This window comes from Dioscorea cayenensis, chromosome 19 (genome assembly GCF_009730915.1).
Source record: "Dioscorea cayenensis subsp. rotundata cultivar TDr96_F1 chromosome 19, TDr96_F1_v2_PseudoChromosome.rev07_lg8_w22 25.fasta, whole genome shotgun sequence".
Taxonomy (NCBI): domain Eukaryota; kingdom Viridiplantae; phylum Streptophyta; class Magnoliopsida; order Dioscoreales; family Dioscoreaceae; genus Dioscorea; species Dioscorea cayenensis.
This window is the reverse complement of record NC_052489.1, coordinates 31,123,812-31,143,911: the sequence shown is the minus strand read 5'-3', so window position 1 is coordinate 31,143,911 and position 20,100 is coordinate 31,123,812. Positions and strand designations below refer to the sequence as shown.

Here is a 20,100-nt window from a genome sequence, read left to right as displayed (position 1 = left end):
ATGGGTTTTTTTTGTACTTTTCCCTATATATATTTTAAATCTTCATTATGTATTGGGAGATAATCAAAATTTTTGACTATTTACGTGAGAGTTTAATGTTTTAACATATGACTGATTATTCTTTTTTATTCGTTGTTTGATTGTTTCCGTAATTGTAGTCTTCGTCATCAGAGGTTTTTTCCTTTTGCGTGTTTGTTCCTTTTTTTTTAGTTCTTTTGCTTGTCCTGTATTGTTTTATTTTTTTTTAATAAAATTGTGGTTTATCCATCTCATCCAAAAAAATATATATATATATATGACGGATTATTGTGGTTTTTATAAAAAAAAAAAAATAAAATCGAGTATGATCAAGTATGGAAAGGGGCACATATTCAACACATAATTGACCAAAATTCTACTAAATTAGGGTTAGAATAATTACCAACTCAACATAAATTAAGCCAATGAAAAGCTGCCAAGTAAGCATAAATTGCTGCTTGTTTGGTTGACTAGACTCAGCGTAGCGACTCGGATTCTTGCTCCGGGTCATCATTGACTCGGTCACTGTGTTTGTAAATTATAAACCAAAAGGTTTCAACTTTCCAAACCTCGCAAACTCGGCAGGCAACTGTTTATATAAACCCTCCACAGCTCAACTCCACGCCGGATCGAGGAATCGGAAGCGAAGAAGGAACACCCATTCCCACTCTCACCCCCATCTTGACGCCACGCCCTGGCCGCGCACTGCTCCTCCTGAGATCTCCTTCTCCTCCTCCTCCGGCCTTATCTTGGAGATCCTGACAACGAAGCGATGGCTGGCAGTGAAGGGGTGGAGGGGGAATATGGAGCGGCGCGGACCTCGGTGTGGTGGGACATTGAAAATTGCCATGTTCCTAAGGGCTACGATGCTCATGTCATCGCCCAGAACATCACCTCCGCCCTCGCTGCTGTGGGGTATAAGGGTCCTGTCACGATCTCTGTCTATGGGGATACCAATAAGATCCCCACTGTCGTCCAGCATGCGCTTTCCGGCACCGGCATCGCTCTCAACCATGTTCCCTCGGGTATGGATTTGTAATTTCTTTTGCTAACCAATTAGGAATGGAAATCCTCTTTCGTTTATTTAGGGTTTTCTTTAAGTTATAATGCTCCGATCTTGTGATTAAAACCAAAAAGATCCATATTGGAAACTTAACCCCAATCTCATTGCGTTCAGTGTTATGATTTGTAGTAAATTAGGAGAAGAAATTTCTGTTTCTAGGTTATGCTGATTGGAATTCTCGTTTAGTTTGATGTATATGGTATGCAGGGGTCTCTCCTGCTTTTTTGGATTTTCATGCGTGATTGTCAGTTGTTTATGCCTCAAGGTCCGTTCTTGTATGAAACTTGACTGTTTCGAGGGTTTTGATTGGTGGTTGGGTAATTATTACATTTTTTGTTTACCCCTTTACCCTTGTATTTGAGGTCAATACACAAACTACTGTGTCTAGGTTCTTTTGAATTTTCATGAAAAGATCATACTTCAATTGAAACTAATGAGGGTTCTCTCTCGGAGGGCCTAATTCATTTGTTTAAGTATGCAGTCGTTTTGATAAAGATGAAATCAGAAATGAAGATAATCATCACAAATTTCATGCAGTTTTGTTGGAAGGTTAAAATGCAAGAAAGAGTGCTGTGTTTGCAAATGCTACCAAGTGGAGGTGATTGAAGATTTGAAGTTTTCTCGCTGATGGATAAAAATTTTAGGAAATTAATATGGGTACACAAGAATTAGAAGATAATGTAAGATGAGGATTATTGGAAAAGAAGTGTTTTTATTGAACCAAAGTTGTTGTTTAAATATATATATATGTTCAGTTCAAACATTTCACCTGTTTATATGTTGCTAATGTCCTTGTCTTGTTAAATTAATTATTGTAAACCCAACAAAATCTCTTTGGCTTCATTGGAACCCTCTGGTCTTTTATCCCTCTCTTCAGTCAGGTGTTTAGGCTGATCTTTTATTTTTCTCTTAGTGAGATCCATAGGATGAGTGAAAGAGAACAATCTTGAATTTCAAACTTTTAGAACTATGCATTTTCCAGATTAACCATTTTGTGATATTTTGAAACCTAACCAAATGAAATTTTTAGAATGAAGTTTGAATATTTGGTTTTGGACATCATTATAGGCTGCAAATTGTTTTGGTTTCTATGGATGTTAAAGATAATGTATTTTGTGTATTAAATGTTTCCTTTTTTTAGTGTTCTATTAATAGACTTCCTAAATGTGGGACAGGTGTCAAAGATGCCAGTGATAAAAAGATTTTAGTGGACATGTTGTTCTGGGCAGTTGATAATCCTCCACCAGCTAACTACCTACTTATTTCTGGTGATCGCGATTTTTCTAATGCTCTCCATCAACTGCGTATGAGGAGATATAACATTCTGTTGGCCCATGCGCCGAATGTATCCCAAGCCCTTGTTGCTGCTGCAAAGACTGTTTGGCAGTGGACAAGCCTTCTAGCAGGAGGACCACCATTTCCAAATTCAGGATCTACTCAGCAAAGTAATGCTTCAAATGGTAAATCAATCGCGGAGATATACAAGCTCACTGTACCTGAGACAGGACAGAAAAAACAGCACCCAGAACCTTTTTCTGATATCTCCTCTTTGGGAAATCAAAAGGGTTGTGCAGATGGTAAGGCTGATAATCGGTCTAAAGTTAAGCCTGTTTGGAGAACTTCTAGCCAAGTAAATGCTAATAAACCACAGACCTTAAGCAATGATTTCAGGCAGCTCTCCCTGGGAGATCAGGAAGGTTGTGCTAGTGTTGGTTTTGATAATTCTGACCTTAAAGGGAAGCAATCTATTCAACAGCCAATCCAAGTATCTATGCCAATGACCTCAACTTCACAAGTCTCTATGCCAATGATCACAACTTCTCAAGTATCTACATCGATGATCTCAGCTTCTCTGTTGAAGCCAAGTGATCAACCAAACTATACCCCGGTGAGTACTTCTTATCCCAACTTTCCATCTCAGAAGCCTATGGATACTCCCTTTCCACCTCGAGAAACTCCTCATAAGTTCTGTGCAACTAACATGCCAAGTACAAGTGGTCCCTCGCCAAATGTTCCTCCTTACCCTCCTTATCCCTTGAACAATGAGCACCACTTTTCAAGCGGACACCAGAAACAAACTCAGAACTCTCAACCATTACGACCATCTGGCCTGCCACCTCTTCAGCCTACAAATACAAGTTCCCACTTCCATAGCTCTTATTCACCATTACTTAGGCCCGGGGCCCCTTCTTTTACTACTGCTCCTGCAAATTTACCTATGATCAATAACCCTAGTGTATCGAAATACCCGAACAGCATTAATCATACTACTTCTTTTACTCCGCCAATGCATGAACCAAATATGGTTCCTGGTTTGAAGCCTTTTAATGGTCCACATATCACACATCATAATAACAAGCAAAGACCTCAACTGCATCCTGCAAACAATTCTATACCCAATAATACAATATTGGGAACCACAGGAATTCCATTGTCATCCAGTGCAGATCAGGATATTATAGGGAGAATTTTATTTGCCTTGAACTCATTAAAAGAGGAAAAGCTAGCTCCTACATTGTCAAATATAACAGACTGCATTCAGTATGGTGAGATGAAGCTTAAAAATTTTGATGTGAACAAGGGCCTTGAATTGGCTATTAAACATCAAGTTGTTGTGATGCACAAATTAGGTGGTAACTTGCCATTTTTTATTGGAAGAAATGACAAACTTTGGAAGTGTGTGAATGTTATGGATGTTACTGTTAGGCATCCAAAAGCAACATGGGACACAGTTCAGAAATTTTTGAGTTCAAATGCTGGGCGCTCTGCCTTGATGGTTTCTCAATGCCAGTAAGTGTTTAATATGTTGCTTTGTTAAAAGAGAATAAAGTATTTCCAGTTACCTGTCATTAATGGCATCTGTTGATTTTATGCAGGTATGAGGCAGCAATTATATTGAAGAAATCATGTCTGAGTAATCTTGCTGTAGGAGATGTACTTCAATTACTATATGTTATAACTAATGTGAAGAAATGGGTCACACCTCACCCTTCAGGTTGGCAGCCTTTATCGATCACCATCAAAGTTTAATCCAATGGCAATGCAGAATTGGTGCAACAAGTTGAGTTTGGCATCAATTCTTCTTGTTGTTTAGGACGGTATTTTAAGACATTGCAACCCTGCATAGATCATTTTCGTTTTTGATATTTTGGAGGTCTAGTGAATTGAAGTCTTTTTGAGACTGTTGTGTTAGTGTGAAGCCTGTCCCTCTTTAATACTTTCCTCTGGATTTGGAATACTTGATCGATGTAAAAAGGTTTAAGGTTGATTATGAAGAACGAAATGGAGATGATGGAGCCAACATATATCAGAAGCTCTTTTGATTTTCGTTTCCATGGTACCATCTCTTCAAACAGTTTTTATTAGTTTACTATTTGCATAGACAAAGTGTTGAATCACTGGCTCAAGATTGAGGTCATCTTGGTGGTCTTCGAGTTGTAGAGCATGCATAGATGATATTTTGGAAGAGTTGTATGAAACTGCGATTGTCTTCTTGTAAGAGGACCTGATATACAAGTGAATTAATGCAGTTGTCTGTGCTCTATGTTCCTATGTTTTTATTTTGCTTCTAGCAATAATTGCTCATGTTGGTGACTCTAAAACTGGTTTCCGAGGGCCTTGCTGTGTATTATGTCCAAAGGAAACCTTGTTTTACATGTACAAATAACAATGTAATCTACAGAGCCTACTGTGCTTTGCATCATAAATTGTGTGCGTGTCTGTGTGGGCTTTTTTTTGGTTGGGTGCTTGTAACCGGCATGTAATGAATGTCTGAACTCAAACATTATTTTGTGAATGATATTTTGGTGCATCATGATCTTGCCAATGTAAAATAATTTTGATGAACTCAGCAATAGTCTCCAAAAGCAATTCCTGAAATTCAACTGGGGGCATGAGTAAAATACTCATCAATTAATCAAACTGAATCTTGCAGGCCAATCGTGATTCCATGGTTGGTACATATGAACTCAGCAAATGCCACAGGCCACTATTTAAATATAAAAACAAAAAACAGGATTTGAATGCGCTCTCAAACATGAGAATATTTTTCTTGTTCATGTGATCTTTCGGGATAGATTTTTCATTCCACAACCAACACATTTAAGTATCACAGTGTTTGTTGAAGTTTCGGGCTGAATAATAAATTTGACACCAAGAAAATCTCTTATATGTCTCAGTGTCTCTATACCATATGGAGTGAGCTTCCCCACGCGAACCTTAGACACATCTGGTGGGCATAGAGCACAAAGAAGGAACAGAAAACCCTGCAAAATGATGAGCTTCAGAATTTTGAGCTGAATCTCAATAATTATGTGATAATAATTCTTATATAATGGCCCAAGGCTGTTCTGCTTATATGTTAGCATCAATCACCATATCACATTTCTGGCAACACAATTGCTTGACAACTATTATAGTCCTAATAGAAAATTAGTGGACTAATATTCGAAAACCAGAACTGTATAAATGCAATACTAATTTCAAAAAATTTCATGCTGGCTATGATGGGGAAATTCAAAAAAGTATTTTGCACTAAGTGGTGGATGGAATCAAACCTGGTGTGTTGAATCAACCACACCTCCTTGCTCAATCTCTCCAAGCAGCATGGAAGCAGCTTGAACGCCAACATCCTCAGGGGGCATCAGCTCTGGTTTCTCCTCTGAATCTTCAAAAGCATTCATGTTGTCACCCTGTGAGTAACAGACTGCAGAGTCTGCAGAGATCAAACACCCCGTAGTGGTCTCTGCAACTAAAGATACACCATAACCAGGGGACCTGCCATAAGAGAGCTCTTAGTTGACATGCAAGACCTAATTGGCATGATTCAAAAAGATGATAAATCAAACAGGCAGAAATCCAGGCATACTTTCCTCCTGATGGACCAGATCTGTGGTCAGTAAATATATGAACATCTGGAATTAGCCGATTAAAGATTCCACGAGCAGCATAGACAATTCGATTGCCAATTTGAGGAGATACCCTGGTAGAGAATGTTACCCCTCTAATGCTCTTAACCATTCCTTCATCTACCCACGTGGCTGCCTGAAGGTACAAGTTAAAGCATGTCAAATAAGCTAAAAGATATTGACTAAGCATTGGGAGGAATACTCACCGTCAAGCTATCATGTACTATAGGAAGCCCCAAAACAACCTCTCCACCACCTAGAGGAGGAGCTCCCCTGCTCTCAATCTTTAACTCCAACCCCTCCAGTGGAACTCCAAAGCGCTTGAGCATATGCAATGTAACCATCCGGAAGACATCAATACTTGGATCCTTGGGATCATTTGTAATCCCTAAAAGATAGACATCACTCACTTTTTAATTTCTGAAATAAAATAATTGGAAACCTACAAATTATCCATGAGTTATGAGGGAGGAATTTTTTCCACAATGTATGAATTAACTACTTCAAAGAAGGGCCAACAAATAAGTAACACCATAATGAGATTCACCGCCATGAATGAGACACACAGAGCTAAATGACCCCATAGTTCAACGTAAGAAAAGATAATCATAAAATTCCTTTCCGATAAGGGTTGCCTCACAGATCCAAAGTTATTTAATAAAGTCAAACCAAGTCATAATTCTCCTAATGAGTGAACCTCAATTTAGATGTCAAATTCCATGGATGCTGATATCTCGATAGTGAACTCAAAGAAACTGCTTGAAAGCAGAGCCACACTTCCTACTTATATTTCTATTGATGTGGTATGCTCTGCTGCAGTTGCTCTAATGAAAAACTTAAAAACTAGAACAATTCATGGATTAAGTAAATGAAAACTCCATATGCTAGCATTTTATCAATTAGCGACAAACTTCATAAAACTTTTTCCCGGAATAACAAGTCATAAAACTGGCAGTAACCTCAAGGAGAGAATTTGAATACCTTTGAGCCTCATGGACAATGGCTTCTTCCCAAAAATCCCGAGAACAATCAATGGCTCTAAGAAGTACCCAATTGATCGGCTAAGTCCGCAATCATGAACCAAATGCTTCCCTCCCATCACCACCCCAGGCTTAAACCTCAACTTCGTCCCTGAAAGTAAGCCAAAGAAGCCTTAAACACCAACAAACAATCACAACAAAGAAATCAAAAGAACAACATAAATCAACAGCCATAATTGATACCGGTCTCGTTGATCTCAACAGCGCAATCGTCAGAGATCTTCTCGAGGAGGCGGAGGAGAGAGACCTCATGAGGGCGGAGGCCAGGTGAGGTCTCATCGGCGCGGATATCCTCTATGGAAACGGGCGTTGAAGAGAGCGTTGCTAGGACGAGACGCTGCCGGAAGTGCACGCTCCCTTTCAGCTTCTTGTACGAGGTCTTCGCCATTGTCTCCAAGCTCGAGCTCTGGAAAAACCCTAGAAACCCTACCCACTGCTCTGCTCGTCGATTTGTCCTCCTCCTATATATTATTATTATACACAGAGCCCCTTTATATTTACACAAATTTTATATTTTCTAAAAAAAGAAATTATAAATAGATGTGATGTGACAAACCAAAAAATCCGAACCCGAATTGAGATTTAAGGATCCGATACCGTTGTTTGTGTTCATTATTCGCATCAGGAGCTCCGATTTATTTCGGATCCACTAGATCTGGAACCGTTATGAAACCAAGATCCGATATCCCTGTTGATGTTGTCTCCGTATATGGTTTGGACTTTGGAGTGTATATATACTCATCATGACAAGCTCCGATTCGTATCGGATCCAATAAATCAAACCCGAAATCCGTAATGATGTTTGGGCTGTTGGGCCCTCTTTGAAATACAACGATCCGTTATCCAGATTTAGCCGTGGATCTATAAACCCGGCCTGTGAGAGGTTTGGAGGGGGCTCAAAACCTCGGAATCGCCATTGTTCGAGCTCGGCTTCCCTCTCGCTCTCCCTCCTTTTCTCACCCGAGAGCTTCCTGGTTTCTTTGTAGAGCCTCAGGAGCCGCTGCTTCTCCTATCCTCTCCGCGGAGGAAGGATGTCTACCCTCGAAATCGAAGCTCGGGAGTAAGCCCTTCTAAAACCCTAATCTCATTGCCGGCCAATTGTTCTTGGTCTGGTTTAAAAGGATTTCGCCTATTTCTTCATTTTGTGAATGCCATCCAGTAGCTTCAATCAAGAAAGATGATTCATTGATTTTTTTTTTTCGCTTATAAGAAATCGATGGCTATCCAATCTTTCTGCCTTCTAAGCTATGTTGTTCTATGTTCAGATTTTTTTTGTAAAATTGAATTCTTTTTTTCAATGATTTGTCTGCAGCGTGATAAAAATAGTGCTGCAGTTTTGCAAAGAGAACTCTTTGCACCAGACCTTCCAGACGTTGCAGAGTGAGTGTCAAGTTTCATTGAACACAGTTGACAGTCTAGAAACGTTTGTTGCGGATATCAACGGTGGGAGGTGGGATGCTATCTTGCCTGTGGTCGCCCAGCTCAAACTTCCCAGAAAGAAACTCGAGGACCTTTATGAGCAGGCATAGTAATCTACCTTCATTTAAGCTCACTCCTTTGGTTCAGTTTTGTAGAATATTGTTTCTTTCAATTTGTTTATGATAATATCATTGTTTTCTTTGTTCTACTGTATGTTTGCATGTAGATGGGGACCTTTTTAAATTTCACTTACTTCTTTTGTTGGTTTCAGTCCTCCATGTTGAAACTTGGAACTGACTTTTTTATGCACTCGAAAATCATGTGCAGACCAAAAGATGGATAATCCTGCTGTTAATCTGCATTTTTCTTATTTAACTTTTAGATTGTTTTGGAAATGATTGAACTGCGGGAATTGGACACTGCACGAGCTATTCTTAGGCAAACTCAGGCCATGGGTGTTATGAAACAAGAACAGCCTGAGAGATATCTGCGTCTTGAGCATCTCTTAGTTCGCACGTATTTTGATCCCAATGAGGTATGTAATATCTTGATTCATGATAAATTTGGTGCCTATGATTTTTTTATTCTTTTCCTTCATCATTCATAGTGTTCTTTTAAAATGTGAGGAATTTTAATTTCTTAAGATTTCATGACCTTTGTTCTTTGAGCATTTGGATAAGTGTCCTTCCTGGAGCATGTTGAATAACTGTAGTTTGAGCCATCTTATATTTGTGAGCATGTGACTAATCTTCTCTTATTTGAGCCTGGGGATAAGTGTCCTTCCTGGAGCATGTTGAATAACCGTAGTTCGAGCCATTTTTATATTTGTGAGCATGTGACTAATCTTCTCTTGTTTCTCCATGTTGCTTTTAGTTGATTTGTTTCTCTTATCAGTATTTCAGTTTTTTATTCTGCATATGTGGTTTTCTAGTGGAGGCTTGCAATGTTAGCTCTTATATTATTTCTTTCCATAATTTGTTTGTAAGTTTCTATCCTTAGTTCAATACTCTGGGATATGTTAATTTTGGATATTTTGCAACGGGCTATTTGAGTACCTTGGAAGCTATAGTATGGACACAAGATATAATTTCATCAGTTTATTAAGGTGATAGTTTCCCTAAACCACCTGCAATGTCAAATGATAGGCTTACCAAGATTCAACCAAGGAGAAGCGCCGTGCACAAATTGCTCAAGGTTTGTCTTAATATTCTATTATTTTTCCTTGCACTTGATGTTGTTATGTCTAATTTTGGTAGTAAGAAAAATATACTTCCATCATGAACATGTTTTGAATGCCCTAGAGTTAAAAGAAATATACATGACATATACTTTGGTCATAATGGATGCTACCTGAAGTCTTTGACTAGTAATTGCCATCATCTTCTTTGGTTAAAACTTGGAAGGCAACATTCTATACCATCCTGGACTACTTGATGAATCCTTCTGCATCAGTTTTTGCTCGCTATTTGTGTGGTGCCAGCTTTCCAAATCGCCTGTATAGCACTCATTGTTCTTCATTCTACTTAGTGCTGCTTCAATTTATGCAAATAAATTGTATGTAACTTTGTTTTTGCAATACTTACATATATGTGTGCAATGGCTTTTCTAATCTTGTAGTTGTACATTTTGGCGTATAATGCTCTATTGATTACCTTGGTCATATTATTATTATTTAGCATTTATTCTCTCCTGGTTCTTGCAATAAAAGCGAAGACAATTTTGATGGGTAAAAATAATTGTTTGTTATGTGTTTATATTGATGTTTGTGTCAAGTGCACTTGTGTTTTTCTGAATATCTGGCAGGATATTCTATCCTAAATATCTTCAGAGTTTTTTGTTTTTTTTTGGTGTTTCTGAATTTTTGTCATGTAGCAATCTCATGGTTTTCTTAACATGCTGCTTATAATTTCTTATGTTTTCCAAAGTCCAAACTTTATCTTTTTTCCATGTGGCCAGTTATTGCTGCAGAAGTTTCTGTTGTTCCACCTTCACGATTAATGGCTTTGATTGGTCAGGCTCTGAAGTGGCAGCAACACCAAGGTCAGCTGTGCTATATCCACATTTACCTGTACGATATTTTAGAATGTCTTGGCAACTGTCTGTTTGTTTATGGAGCCTTGTGCTTTTTTCTCGGTTTCAGGATTGCTACCTCCAGGAACACAATTTGATTTATTTCGGGGCACTGCTGCAATGAAGCAAGATGAAGATGAGGCATATCCAACAAGCCTGGGTCACCAAATTAAGGTAAATACCACTGAAAAGAATAAGCCTTCAGTTTTGTTTTGTGAGATTATTTAAATTATTTAATGTTGAAATGGAAATGATTCCTAAACCTTAAACACAGAAGAACACAAAAAAAATTGAAAGAATATGTTATGAATAAAAACAAGCTCATATTGGTTGTTATGAACAATTTTAACTCACTCATTTTTTGCTAAATTTGGCAGGTTAATATGATAGGCTGCTATGTTTCACCTAAGCTTGGTTTGCTTATGCTTTTCATATGTACATATTGGTTCACCTAAACTTTTGTCCATTTTTATATGGTTTCAGGATTTGCAAATTTTGCTTGCTTTTATTTTGATTATAGTTTTAAATGGTCAGTCAGCTGAGTAATGGTTGTCTTAGACATATGCAGATTGCTTAACCTTGATATATGGTACCATGAAATAAAAGGTTATCTTTGCAATTCCACATAATGTAAGAAACTGTCTATGTGAATTGTTATCATGTGAACTTTACAGACAACATCTTTATTATAGTTGTATCCTGTAGATGATGCTCTTCTTCGTAATTATTTATTCTTTAATATCTAGGTCTATCTTTCATTCCTTGAGAAAAATCTTCTTATATTGGTTTCTTCTTCTTCTTGTATATTTTATTTGAATGTGTCACAGTTTGGAAAGAAAAGTCACCCAGAATGTGCTTGCTTCTCTCCAGACGGGCAATACCTAGTTTCATGTTCAGTTGATGGATTTATTGAGGTTAGATCAGTTACATCATTTGCGTTTAGGCTTATATGTGTGTGTATATGTATATATATAATTTTTGCAGAAACAACTAACTACATGTTGATTTTGAACTCTTTGAGCTCTTTACAGGTTTGGGATTATATTAGTGGGAAGCTCAAGAAGGACCTTCAATATCAGGCTGATGTGAGTTCTCTGAAGCTTCTCTACTGACTTAAAAATGGAGCATGCGCTATTCTGTGCAAAACCTTGACCCAGTGTGTTCGTCTGACTTAAAACATCCAAGCATTGGAACAACCAGTTCTTATACTATCTGCATGCATACCAGTGGCATGACAACAGTTTATGCTGAGATTTGTTGCATGAATGACCATTCACCTTTTTTTTTTGTGTAGTAGCAGATTTGAGTTGTAATTGTTCTTTTGGTTGAAAAATTGGTTTTTGGGAAATCCTGCAGGAAGCCTTTATGATGCATGATGAAGCTGTTCTTTGTGTTGATTTTAGCAGAGATTCAGAAATGCTAGCATCTGGATCTCAAGATGGAAAAATTAAGGTATCGTCTTGTTGGTATTAACTTTTAAATTGTCTGATACCTTCCTATTGTCCATATGCTTGTTCTTAGTATTATGATAGACTCCTCAGCTAATTAGTAGATTAAATCTTTACCACTCTTAGAAAGGCGGTGCACAAGAAAAGTTAAATAGTAAGGAAACAACCTGAGTATTAGACCAGAAAGCTAATTTTCATGGTGATGCTTACCCTTTGTTTTACATGCTTAGGTCCACATTCATATTTCATGTAACTCCACATTGGTGTTTATCCAACAGGTCTGGCGTATAAGAACTGGACAGTGTTTGAGACGTTTCGAACGTGCACATTCTCAAGGTGTGACCAGCCTTGTGTTTTCTCGCGATGGCAGCCAGCTACTAAGTACATCCTTTGACAGTACTGCAAGGTTTTCTTTTGTGATCAAGGGCATTTGGCATAATTTTCATCGTAGATAATATTGTAGTCTCTAGTTTCTATCAAGCTTATTGGTTCAGCAAATTTTATTCAATTTTTCTTGAAATATCCTTTTATTTTCTTTGACCCTTTCATACTGTAGTTTCCCCACTAATCTTTTCTCTCTAGATCTAGTATGTTAGTTTCTCAGTTGTTTAATACTCTTTTTGCATGCTTTAATCTTCTCTTACTTATCTTTCTATTGATTCTTATAATGGTGTGTACATAATGCATGATTATTCCATCTATAATGCAATATCTGATGCTTCTATTCTGCGACAAAGAGACTTTTTTGTGTAATGTTGGCTCTTGCAACAATATATATAGTTGCTAATACTTTGTTCAGAATGATGGACAATTTGTCTTTTAGGATGGTTAGTGCACGGGAAAGATTGAACAGAAACCTTATCAGATAGTTACATTATTGAACTGAGAAATGTTATGTGAGATTTTTGACTGCATGTACAAAAATACTTGTACACTATTATAATATACCACACTATAGGTCGAGCCAATAACAGTACTCTGCACAGGATTTAGTAGTGACAGAAATTGACTTGGCCAGGTGGCCCAACTTGGTCTTCCTAGTTTGGGCTGAGGATGAGCATCTTTTTTAAGAATTTTGGATATAGGGTGGAGGTTTTTGAAACAGTCAGCTATGATTCGGTCAGTTGCTCCACTTGCTACATGTCATAGTACCCAACTAGTGGTGTGTGCAGTGTTTAAATATATTGAAATGTGATACTAGCCTTCTTATGGTCAGAAAATGATAACTAAAACTAATGTGATTCTGGACTTTGTATGGTTGTAAAAATGACAAACTTGGTGCAGTTCAAACTTATTCTACAGTTAAGCATATTTCTATAGTGTGAAACTTTAATGAATTTTTTCTGCTTGGCTGTTGTGAAACCTTTTGCTTCGATTGATGAAATGGAGTTTCATGAATATCATCTTCAATGTTAATGGCAGAATTCATGGCCTTAAGTCAGGGAAGTTATTGAAAGAGTTCCGTGGGCATACCTCTTATGTAAATGATGCGATATTCACAAATGATGGTAGTCGTGTTATTAGCGCTTCCAGTGACTGTACGGTAAAGGTACAAATTTTCTAACTTCCAAGAATGTGTTTGTCTGTGTCTGTGTGTGTGTGTGATATTGCACTGAACTGATTCTCTAAAAATTTGGATGCAGGTTTGGGATATGAAGACTACTGACTGTTTACACACTTTCAAACCACCTCCTCCTTTAAGGGTATTGTTCAGGATAAGAGTTTTATTTCTTGCCGCATATCAAATTGTTTTATATCTCCGTTTATCACCCTTTTCTGATTTGCTTTGGAGTTATTTATGTGAACATAATCAGTTTCTATGTCTCTTTTAAGGGAGGTGATGCATCTGTGAACTCTGTCCATCTCTCTCCCAAAAATGCTGAGCATGTTATTGTGTGCAACAAAACATCATCAATATATCTCATGACACTCCAAGGACAGGTATTTGTTTTCTCTGAAAAACAAATCGTTATGTTCAGTGCTAGTTTCCTTGTTTTCACTTTCACTATGTGATCTTGTTAGGTTGTGTTCATCCGTTGTTGTTGAAGGTACTATAAGCTACTGTGTTTTGCCATGTTCATTGCTTACCAATCTTGTGTTATCAATGCTTATTATAAGATTGTTAAGAAACTATCTTAACTGACTTGGCAACTATTCTGACCTAAGTTTTCTAGTATGACCTCTCAACAATGTTTTACCACCTTCCATCAAAGGAAGCTCCAATTTATTTTTTCAATCATCACATTGGGGTTTGTTCAAATCTTAAATATCAACGTAGATTGTTTTATCTTCTTGTGTTATTTTGTAGTGAATGTTCAACAATCTGAACAATGTTCTTCATCTATATGATAATTTACTTACCTTTGAATAAAGCATGAGCAAACAAGCAAAACAATGTTCCTAGAGCCATTTTTTGTTTAATGTTGCCTTCAATAATCTCAATCATTCTCTCAATATAACTGTTGCAATCCATTTATCATTAATGATTAGATCATCCATTTTCAAAACTGTCCTCAGTATCTGTTCCCTTTGTCTATTTCAAGTAGTCTTCAACTATGAAAATGTTTGGGTTTTCCCTGCAATGATTTTGAGGATTTTTTTTAAGAATGATGCATGCTGCCCTCACAAATTTCTTTTTATTTTGAAGCATATGCTCTGTTTTCAAAACGTATGATAGCTATGGATAGTTTTCATCACTATTCCAAATGTGTTAATGTTAGTTGTTCAGAAGTACTTATAAGAAGGCGACATATCTTTTTGTCCTTAGATTATGTGGAAATCATCCACCTCTGTTGCCATAAAGATGGCAGATCTATTTACTTCATCTTATCTATATGGGCTTAGATTGAGAATTTTATGTTAATTGTTTTAAAGTTGAAGATTCCCCTTTTCAGGTTGTCAAGAGTTTTTCATCTGGTAAGAGAGAAGGTGGAGATTTTGTTGCTGCATGCATTTCCCCAAAAGGCGAATGGATTTACTGTGTTGGTGAAGACATGTATGATGAATTATCATTTTGATTAGTTACATATATATGCAGGATTCTGTTGATGCTATACTGTTTTTCCATATGCATAATTTTATATATGAAGGATGACATAGTTTTTTCAATCTGCTGAAATCAAGTTATGTTTTGACCTGACAAAATAAAGTCTACCCGGTTACTTATAATTCAAAGATAATTGCAATTAGTATGCTATAATTTTTTTCAAAATTTCCTTTGTTATGCAACTTGTGTTTATTCTTCATTATTATTAAAATAATTTTAGTCAAAGATGATGCTACTAATTGATGTATGATTGTAGTGTTTTACTAGAGTAATGTTTCAGGTTTTGCATTTTTTTTAAGTTTTATAATCCGTGGTATTGCTTGTTTTTTGTTTGAAAAAAAATATATATATATATATTTTAGCTATTTTTGATGCAAATGTTTAGTGCATATAATATGTCAATCATGTCTGATAATAATGATGTTTTTTCGTTGTCTAGGAATTTGTATTGTTTCAGCCACCAATCTGGCAAGCTTGAACATCTAATGAAGGTCAGCATCTCTACCCTGTTCTCGGTGTTAGTTTTTTCCCTTTAAATGATTTTATGTTAATGCTAATTATCACATCATCCTCACTGCAGTTATAACCAAAAGCTTGAAAATTAACATGATAAAAACCTGTGTTTTATATGTTTTAGGGTCTTCTGTCATTAGCATTTACTTGGTTGTTTGTAATAGGTTAGGCATTGATAGATACATTTAATTATTTGCCTTTTGTGTTTGATTTGAGGGAAATATATAGGAAAAAGTAAAAAAAACAAGAACATCGTTTTTATTTTTGATATATTTTTGTCATTTGCCTTGCTCATCCTAAAAAAAAGGGAAAAAGGGGAAAACAACTCTTTTGTTTATTTAATCTGTTTCATATTTGCAGGTGCATGAAAAAGATGTGATTGGTGTTAGCCATCATCCTCACAGGAACTTGCTTGTTACATATGGAGAGGACTGTACCATGAAGATATGGAAATCATAGAAGGGTTATTAACTATATTTATTTATTTTTCGTTTATCAAAACTTTTTCTTTGTCTTGTTGTATTCACATGCTAGTTTTACAATGAGTTTACTGATGCATTCATAAGTTGCAAGGCTCTTCAATTCATAGCACTTATATGAGATTTATCTACCTGACATTTTCTAGTACTAGGTGGCAGCAATTTGGAATTTTGGGAAAAAGAATTAATTTAGGATGTTTTTATTAAAAATTATAGAAAGTGAAAGTGATTTAATGTGGCCATTGGGTCTTTATTAGCATTTACGATTTTGAAGCCTCTTAAATTTTATCAGAACTGAAAAATGTATGAGTAATTTGCTAGATAAATGATTGATTGGGAAATTTGGAAAAGAATGAGTTCATTGAGGAGGTTTTATTTAGAAAATATGAAAGGTAAATATAATATTATAAGCATTAATTGGAATTGTAAGTGTGTGAGTAATTTGTTAAACAAGGAATAATGAATAAAAAGCCTCCACAGCTGATTTTATGTGTTACTACTACTTGTGGCGGTTTGCTTATAGCACAGGGTTGCCAAAAAAGATCTCAAATTATTTTTTTATTTTCTCAGGTTTAGCAAATGATGTTATCAACTGTGGTACTGATGAATGCAACATAAAACCATACTAATTCCCAGGATGTATACATGCATATAATTTTTTTTTTAATTAGATAACTAAATACATGCTAAGAAGCCATTTTGGTTTCCAATACAATAAAGGATACAATAGAGTTTGATGGTGCTCGGACAGTAAACAAAAACAAAGAGACTGTCACTAAGCCGAAACAGGCATGCCCCCTTTGAGCATCAAAGGCTGGGTTGCAGCAATTTGTGTTCTGTCACAAACGCCCAAAGCCGCCTCTAATTTTTCACATAACTGCAAACATGATGAAATTGTCTTGGATCAACTCTATTCTATGTACCATTAGCTGCAACTTTTAAAAACGATTTATATATATATATATATATATTCATTTTCCATGGGAGGAGGAGGAGCACCTGATGATACAGAGAAGAATCTCCATGTGATTTTCTTAGCTCCACAACATACAAGGAAGAATTGAGCTCAAACACCTGCATATATTACAGCAGCAAGGCTACTTTTGATCAAAATATGATTCTCAAATATGACAATTTTTATACATTACTGTGGTAATAAATTGTAAAGCCAGCAGTACAAGTGTGCTATGTTTGTACCTCGGCGGTCGCTGCTAGGTACTGTTGCATAACTTTGATCTGTATATGTTGTTGACGTTGAAATGTGTTAGTCCTTCATTTTGTAATGAAATAATACGAAAAAGTTGAGTTTAGAAATCCAAAAATAGAATCATGTTCTAGAAAACAAATTCGTCCAGATATTACTGTTTGGATGGAATTTGTGCGGTCAATTAAGAGACATTTACTTTTCCATGTCCTCTCTGGACGTGAAATCCCATTTTGGTGACAATGTCCTCAATCCTCTCAAACAATTCTGTTGATGAATATTCTGATGTGAATCTGACCATTCTTTCAGAAACATCCTGTGATCGTCAACAGAGTCAAAAGAAACATATGAATGATAACAGAAAACAAAATAAAAACAGAGTCTGATGTTTCTCACCTCTTTCTCAAAGAAGCCAGAAAGATCCAGGCATGAAGACATTCCAATCAACTGAAATGCGTTGATGTGAGTGTATATATTTCCATGGTCATCAATCTCCGCAGGCTTCAGACAAAAAACAAACAAAAAAATATTGTATTTTAGTCTACAGAACAAAATACGATCAATAAACACATTCATGCAACCTCTTTGATTGAGAAGGCTTCATCATCGCTGCTGAAATCTTCATCGTCATCATTTGGGATAGCAGGAATATAATTCCGCTTAAACCAACAATGTGCTTTGATTTCATCCACATTGATCCGGGTTGAAGTGTTTGGGTCAAGGATTCTCCGGAGCAAGTTTTGAGCACCCGAAGAAAGCCAGTGAGGAATGTCTGTTTCACCCTTAAAAATCTGAATAAATTGTCCAGAAAATTTATGTCATAAAAACTACATAATTCAAAAACATACTCAACAAGAGTACAAAAGATCTATACAGCAAATTTGAAAATGAAGCCAAACAATAAACATAATCTACACCGATGATAGTCATTTTAGGAAACACATTCACACATGCTTCCTACCAGGAACATCTGCAGTAATGCAGTGACTTGTTTACTTACCTTTCGATAAAGAACAGCAAGATTTCTATCATCAAACGGAAGACATCCTGTCAGCATAACGTATAAAATGACACCACAAGACCATATATCTGATTTGGCACCATCATACCCTTTGTTTGCAATAACCTGTTTATGCAGTGAATGATTACAACAATCTTTGTTATCAAATTTACTGAGAAACTAAAACAAGTATCTGAAAACCTCACCTCAGGAGCAACGTAGTTAGGACTTCCACAGGTGGTGTGCAATAAACCATCATTCTGACATGTTGGGTGTCACAAGATTCAGTCAGAAACTTACATATCAACGATTTGGAAGCATTCATCATGATATATATATATATATGATCTTATGAGCACATACCCCAAATTGTTGAGGCAATGCACTGAGACCGAAATCAGATATCTTTAAATTGCCCTCTTCATCAAGAAGAAGATTCTCTGGCTGCATCATGAGTTCATCATCTTCTGTCAGAAAATCATACTAGAGCTTCCTTTTTTTTTTTTGGTTTACTTCTAAGTATGTTTAAGTCTAAAAAAAAAAGTCAGAAATTGTACCTTCAAGTCTCTATGGTAAACACCTTTTTCATGACAATAACTTACAGCATCAATCAGTTGCTGGAAAAGTTTCCTGGCTTCATTCTCTGAAAGTTTGTCATTCAATGCCTACAATGTCCAAAGATCAAAAGTGAAGCTAAAGATGAATAAATAACAAATTTTTGTTGAAGAAAAATTATCACAGAACTTCTTACGATTTTGTCAAATAGTTCTCCCCCTTTCACATATTCAAGGACCATGTAGATCTTTGTTTTGCTTCCCAAAACCTGTCAGACCAACCAGTTTGAACAAGTAAACAGATGGACTTAGACCCGGTAATAAGACGAAGACTAATTTTTTTAAAAAAAAAACATAGATAAACAATTAAACTAGCATAGTTACCAGTCCCATCTCCATTAGGCTTATCTTAAATTTTTATTTAAATAACTTTATATTTGTTTCTTTTCATAAGCATCACTAAGACTAAAATATATAATAATAATAATAATAATAAAGACAATTACCAATTTTCCTTTGGATTGTTCTTTGGACTTTGAGTTTGTATTTGGATGACAAATATATGTTGGGATTAATTTGTAATTGTAATTTGGTTTGAAAGCACTTTTGCTATTTGCCTTTAATAGTAATGATTAAAAACATATGGTAAAATAAAATTGAATAAATACAATTTAAAAAAAAAAAAAACTTTTCTAATAGTAATGAGACATATGACGTGAACAACGTGCCAGGTAGCACGCAAACCCCACAACCATTCGTGGACCAGGATTAAGACCCACTCTCCTCTAATTGGAGGTTTTTTTAAAAAACAAAAAAATAATATTATTATTATTATTATGAAATATTTTTTTCTCAAATATTATTGGTCATCATGGAAAATCATTAGAAACCCAGAAAACAAAAAACGATTTATAAAAAAAAAAAATAAAGAAAATAAAGAGATAAACATTAAGAAAAGAGAATCAAAGAAATCAAACAAACCTCATACAATCGAACGACGTTTGGGTGCTTCAACAGCTTCAAAGTCCCAATCTCTCTTTTAATCTACCAAAATAGAAACTTTTCTTTTAAAAAAAAAAAATTGAAACAAAAAGAGCATCAAACTCGGAAACCTACTTGTTCGTCAATCTTGAGGTCGATGACTCGCTGACGTTCCAAGATTTTGACGGCGAAGGTCCGGCCGGAGTCGACATGCCGGGCAAGCTTCACCTTCCCGAATGAACCCTCGCCGAGCGTCTTCCCGATCTCGTACTTTTCCGAGTCGCATCCTTCCGGCGGAGCCTCGCCGTCCTTCGTCTACACGCATCTCGTCTTTCTTTCCCTCAACTTCAAGCTTAAG

At 36.2% G+C, this 20,100-nt stretch overlaps 4 protein-coding genes across 4 annotated transcripts; 2 read left to right on the top strand and 2 right to left on the bottom strand.

Annotated features, from left to right (window-relative positions):
• Positions 1-603: 603 nt before the first annotated feature.
• Positions 604-4,784, top strand: LOC120283917. The gene is made up of 3 exons (XM_039290719.1): positions 604-1,043; positions 2,257-3,871; positions 3,958-4,784. The coding sequence occupies exons 1-3, from the start codon at positions 791-793 to the stop codon at positions 4,109-4,111; spliced, it is 2,022 nt and encodes a 673-aa protein (XP_039146653.1). The 5' UTR covers positions 604-790; the 3' UTR covers positions 4,112-4,784.
• Positions 4,785-4,955: 171 nt separating this feature from the next.
• LOC120283919 (probable RNA 3'-terminal phosphate cyclase-like protein) lies at positions 4,956-7,481 on the bottom strand. Its single transcript, XM_039290720.1, has 6 exons — positions 7,212-7,481; positions 6,970-7,119; positions 6,195-6,376; positions 5,949-6,124; positions 5,638-5,857; positions 4,956-5,346 (listed from the first exon to the last, which is right to left on the bottom strand). The coding sequence occupies exons 1-6, from the start codon at positions 7,414-7,416 to the stop codon at positions 5,137-5,139; spliced, it is 1,143 nt and encodes a 380-aa protein (XP_039146654.1). The 5' UTR covers positions 7,417-7,481; the 3' UTR covers positions 4,956-5,136.
• Positions 7,482-7,895: 414 nt separating this feature from the next.
• Positions 7,896-16,124, top strand: LOC120250077 (suppressor of mec-8 and unc-52 protein homolog 1). Its single transcript, XM_039258838.1, has 16 exons — positions 7,896-8,088; positions 8,341-8,551; positions 8,830-8,982; positions 9,593-9,641; positions 10,404-10,487; positions 10,588-10,691; positions 11,345-11,431; positions 11,549-11,602; positions 11,874-11,969; positions 12,244-12,371; positions 13,388-13,514; positions 13,609-13,668; positions 13,799-13,906; positions 14,860-14,960; positions 15,451-15,502; positions 15,885-16,124. The coding sequence occupies exons 1-16, from the start codon at positions 8,060-8,062 to the stop codon at positions 15,981-15,983; spliced, it is 1,542 nt and encodes a 513-aa protein (XP_039114772.1). The 5' UTR covers positions 7,896-8,059; the 3' UTR covers positions 15,984-16,124.
• Positions 16,125-16,641: 517 nt separating this feature from the next.
• Positions 16,642-20,028, bottom strand: LOC120249464 (CBL-interacting protein kinase 21-like). Its single transcript, XM_039257977.1, is given in 14 exon segments — positions 16,642-16,880; positions 17,003-17,077; positions 17,201-17,239; positions 17,407-17,523; positions 17,604-17,708; positions 17,789-17,998; positions 18,208-18,333; positions 18,414-18,467; positions 18,571-18,651; positions 18,765-18,872; positions 18,959-19,030; positions 19,743-19,805; positions 19,878-20,015; positions 20,017-20,028. Coding segments are annotated over 14 exon segments (1,302 nt in total). The 3' UTR covers positions 16,642-16,778.
• Between the last annotated feature and the right edge of the window lie 72 nt (positions 20,029-20,100).

Coding starts and splice junctions, on each gene's coding strand:
- LOC120283917 (XM_039290719.1), top strand. CDS start 791: ATGGCTGGCAGTGAAGGGGTGGAGGGGGAATATGGAGCGGCGCGGACC. Junction 1,044..2,256: donor TCTCAACCATGTTCCCTCGG/GTATGGATTTGT, acceptor AATGTGGGACAG/GTGTCAAAGATGCCAGTGAT. Junction 3,872..3,957: donor TTGATGGTTTCTCAATGCCA/GTAAGTGTTTAA, acceptor GATTTTATGCAG/GTATGAGGCAGCAATTATAT.
- LOC120283919 (XM_039290720.1), bottom strand. CDS start 7,416: ATGGCGAAGACCTCGTACAAGAAGCTGAAAGGGAGCGTGCACTTCCGG. Junction 7,120..7,211: donor TGTTGAGATCAACGAGACCG/GTATCAATTATG, acceptor GCTTACTTTCAG/GGACGAAGTTGAGGTTTAAG. Junction 5,347..5,637: donor TGGTTGATTCAACACACCAG/GTTTGATTCCAT, acceptor ATCATTTTGCAG/GGTTTTCTGTTCCTTCTTTG.
- LOC120250077 (XM_039258838.1), top strand. CDS start 8,060: ATGTCTACCCTCGAAATCGAAGCTCGGGA. Junction 10,692..11,344: donor GCCTGGGTCACCAAATTAAG/GTAAATACCACT, acceptor AATGTGTCACAG/TTTGGAAAGAAAAGTCACCC. Junction 12,372..13,387: donor TCCTTTGACAGTACTGCAAG/GTTTTCTTTTGT, acceptor TGTTAATGGCAG/AATTCATGGCCTTAAGTCAG.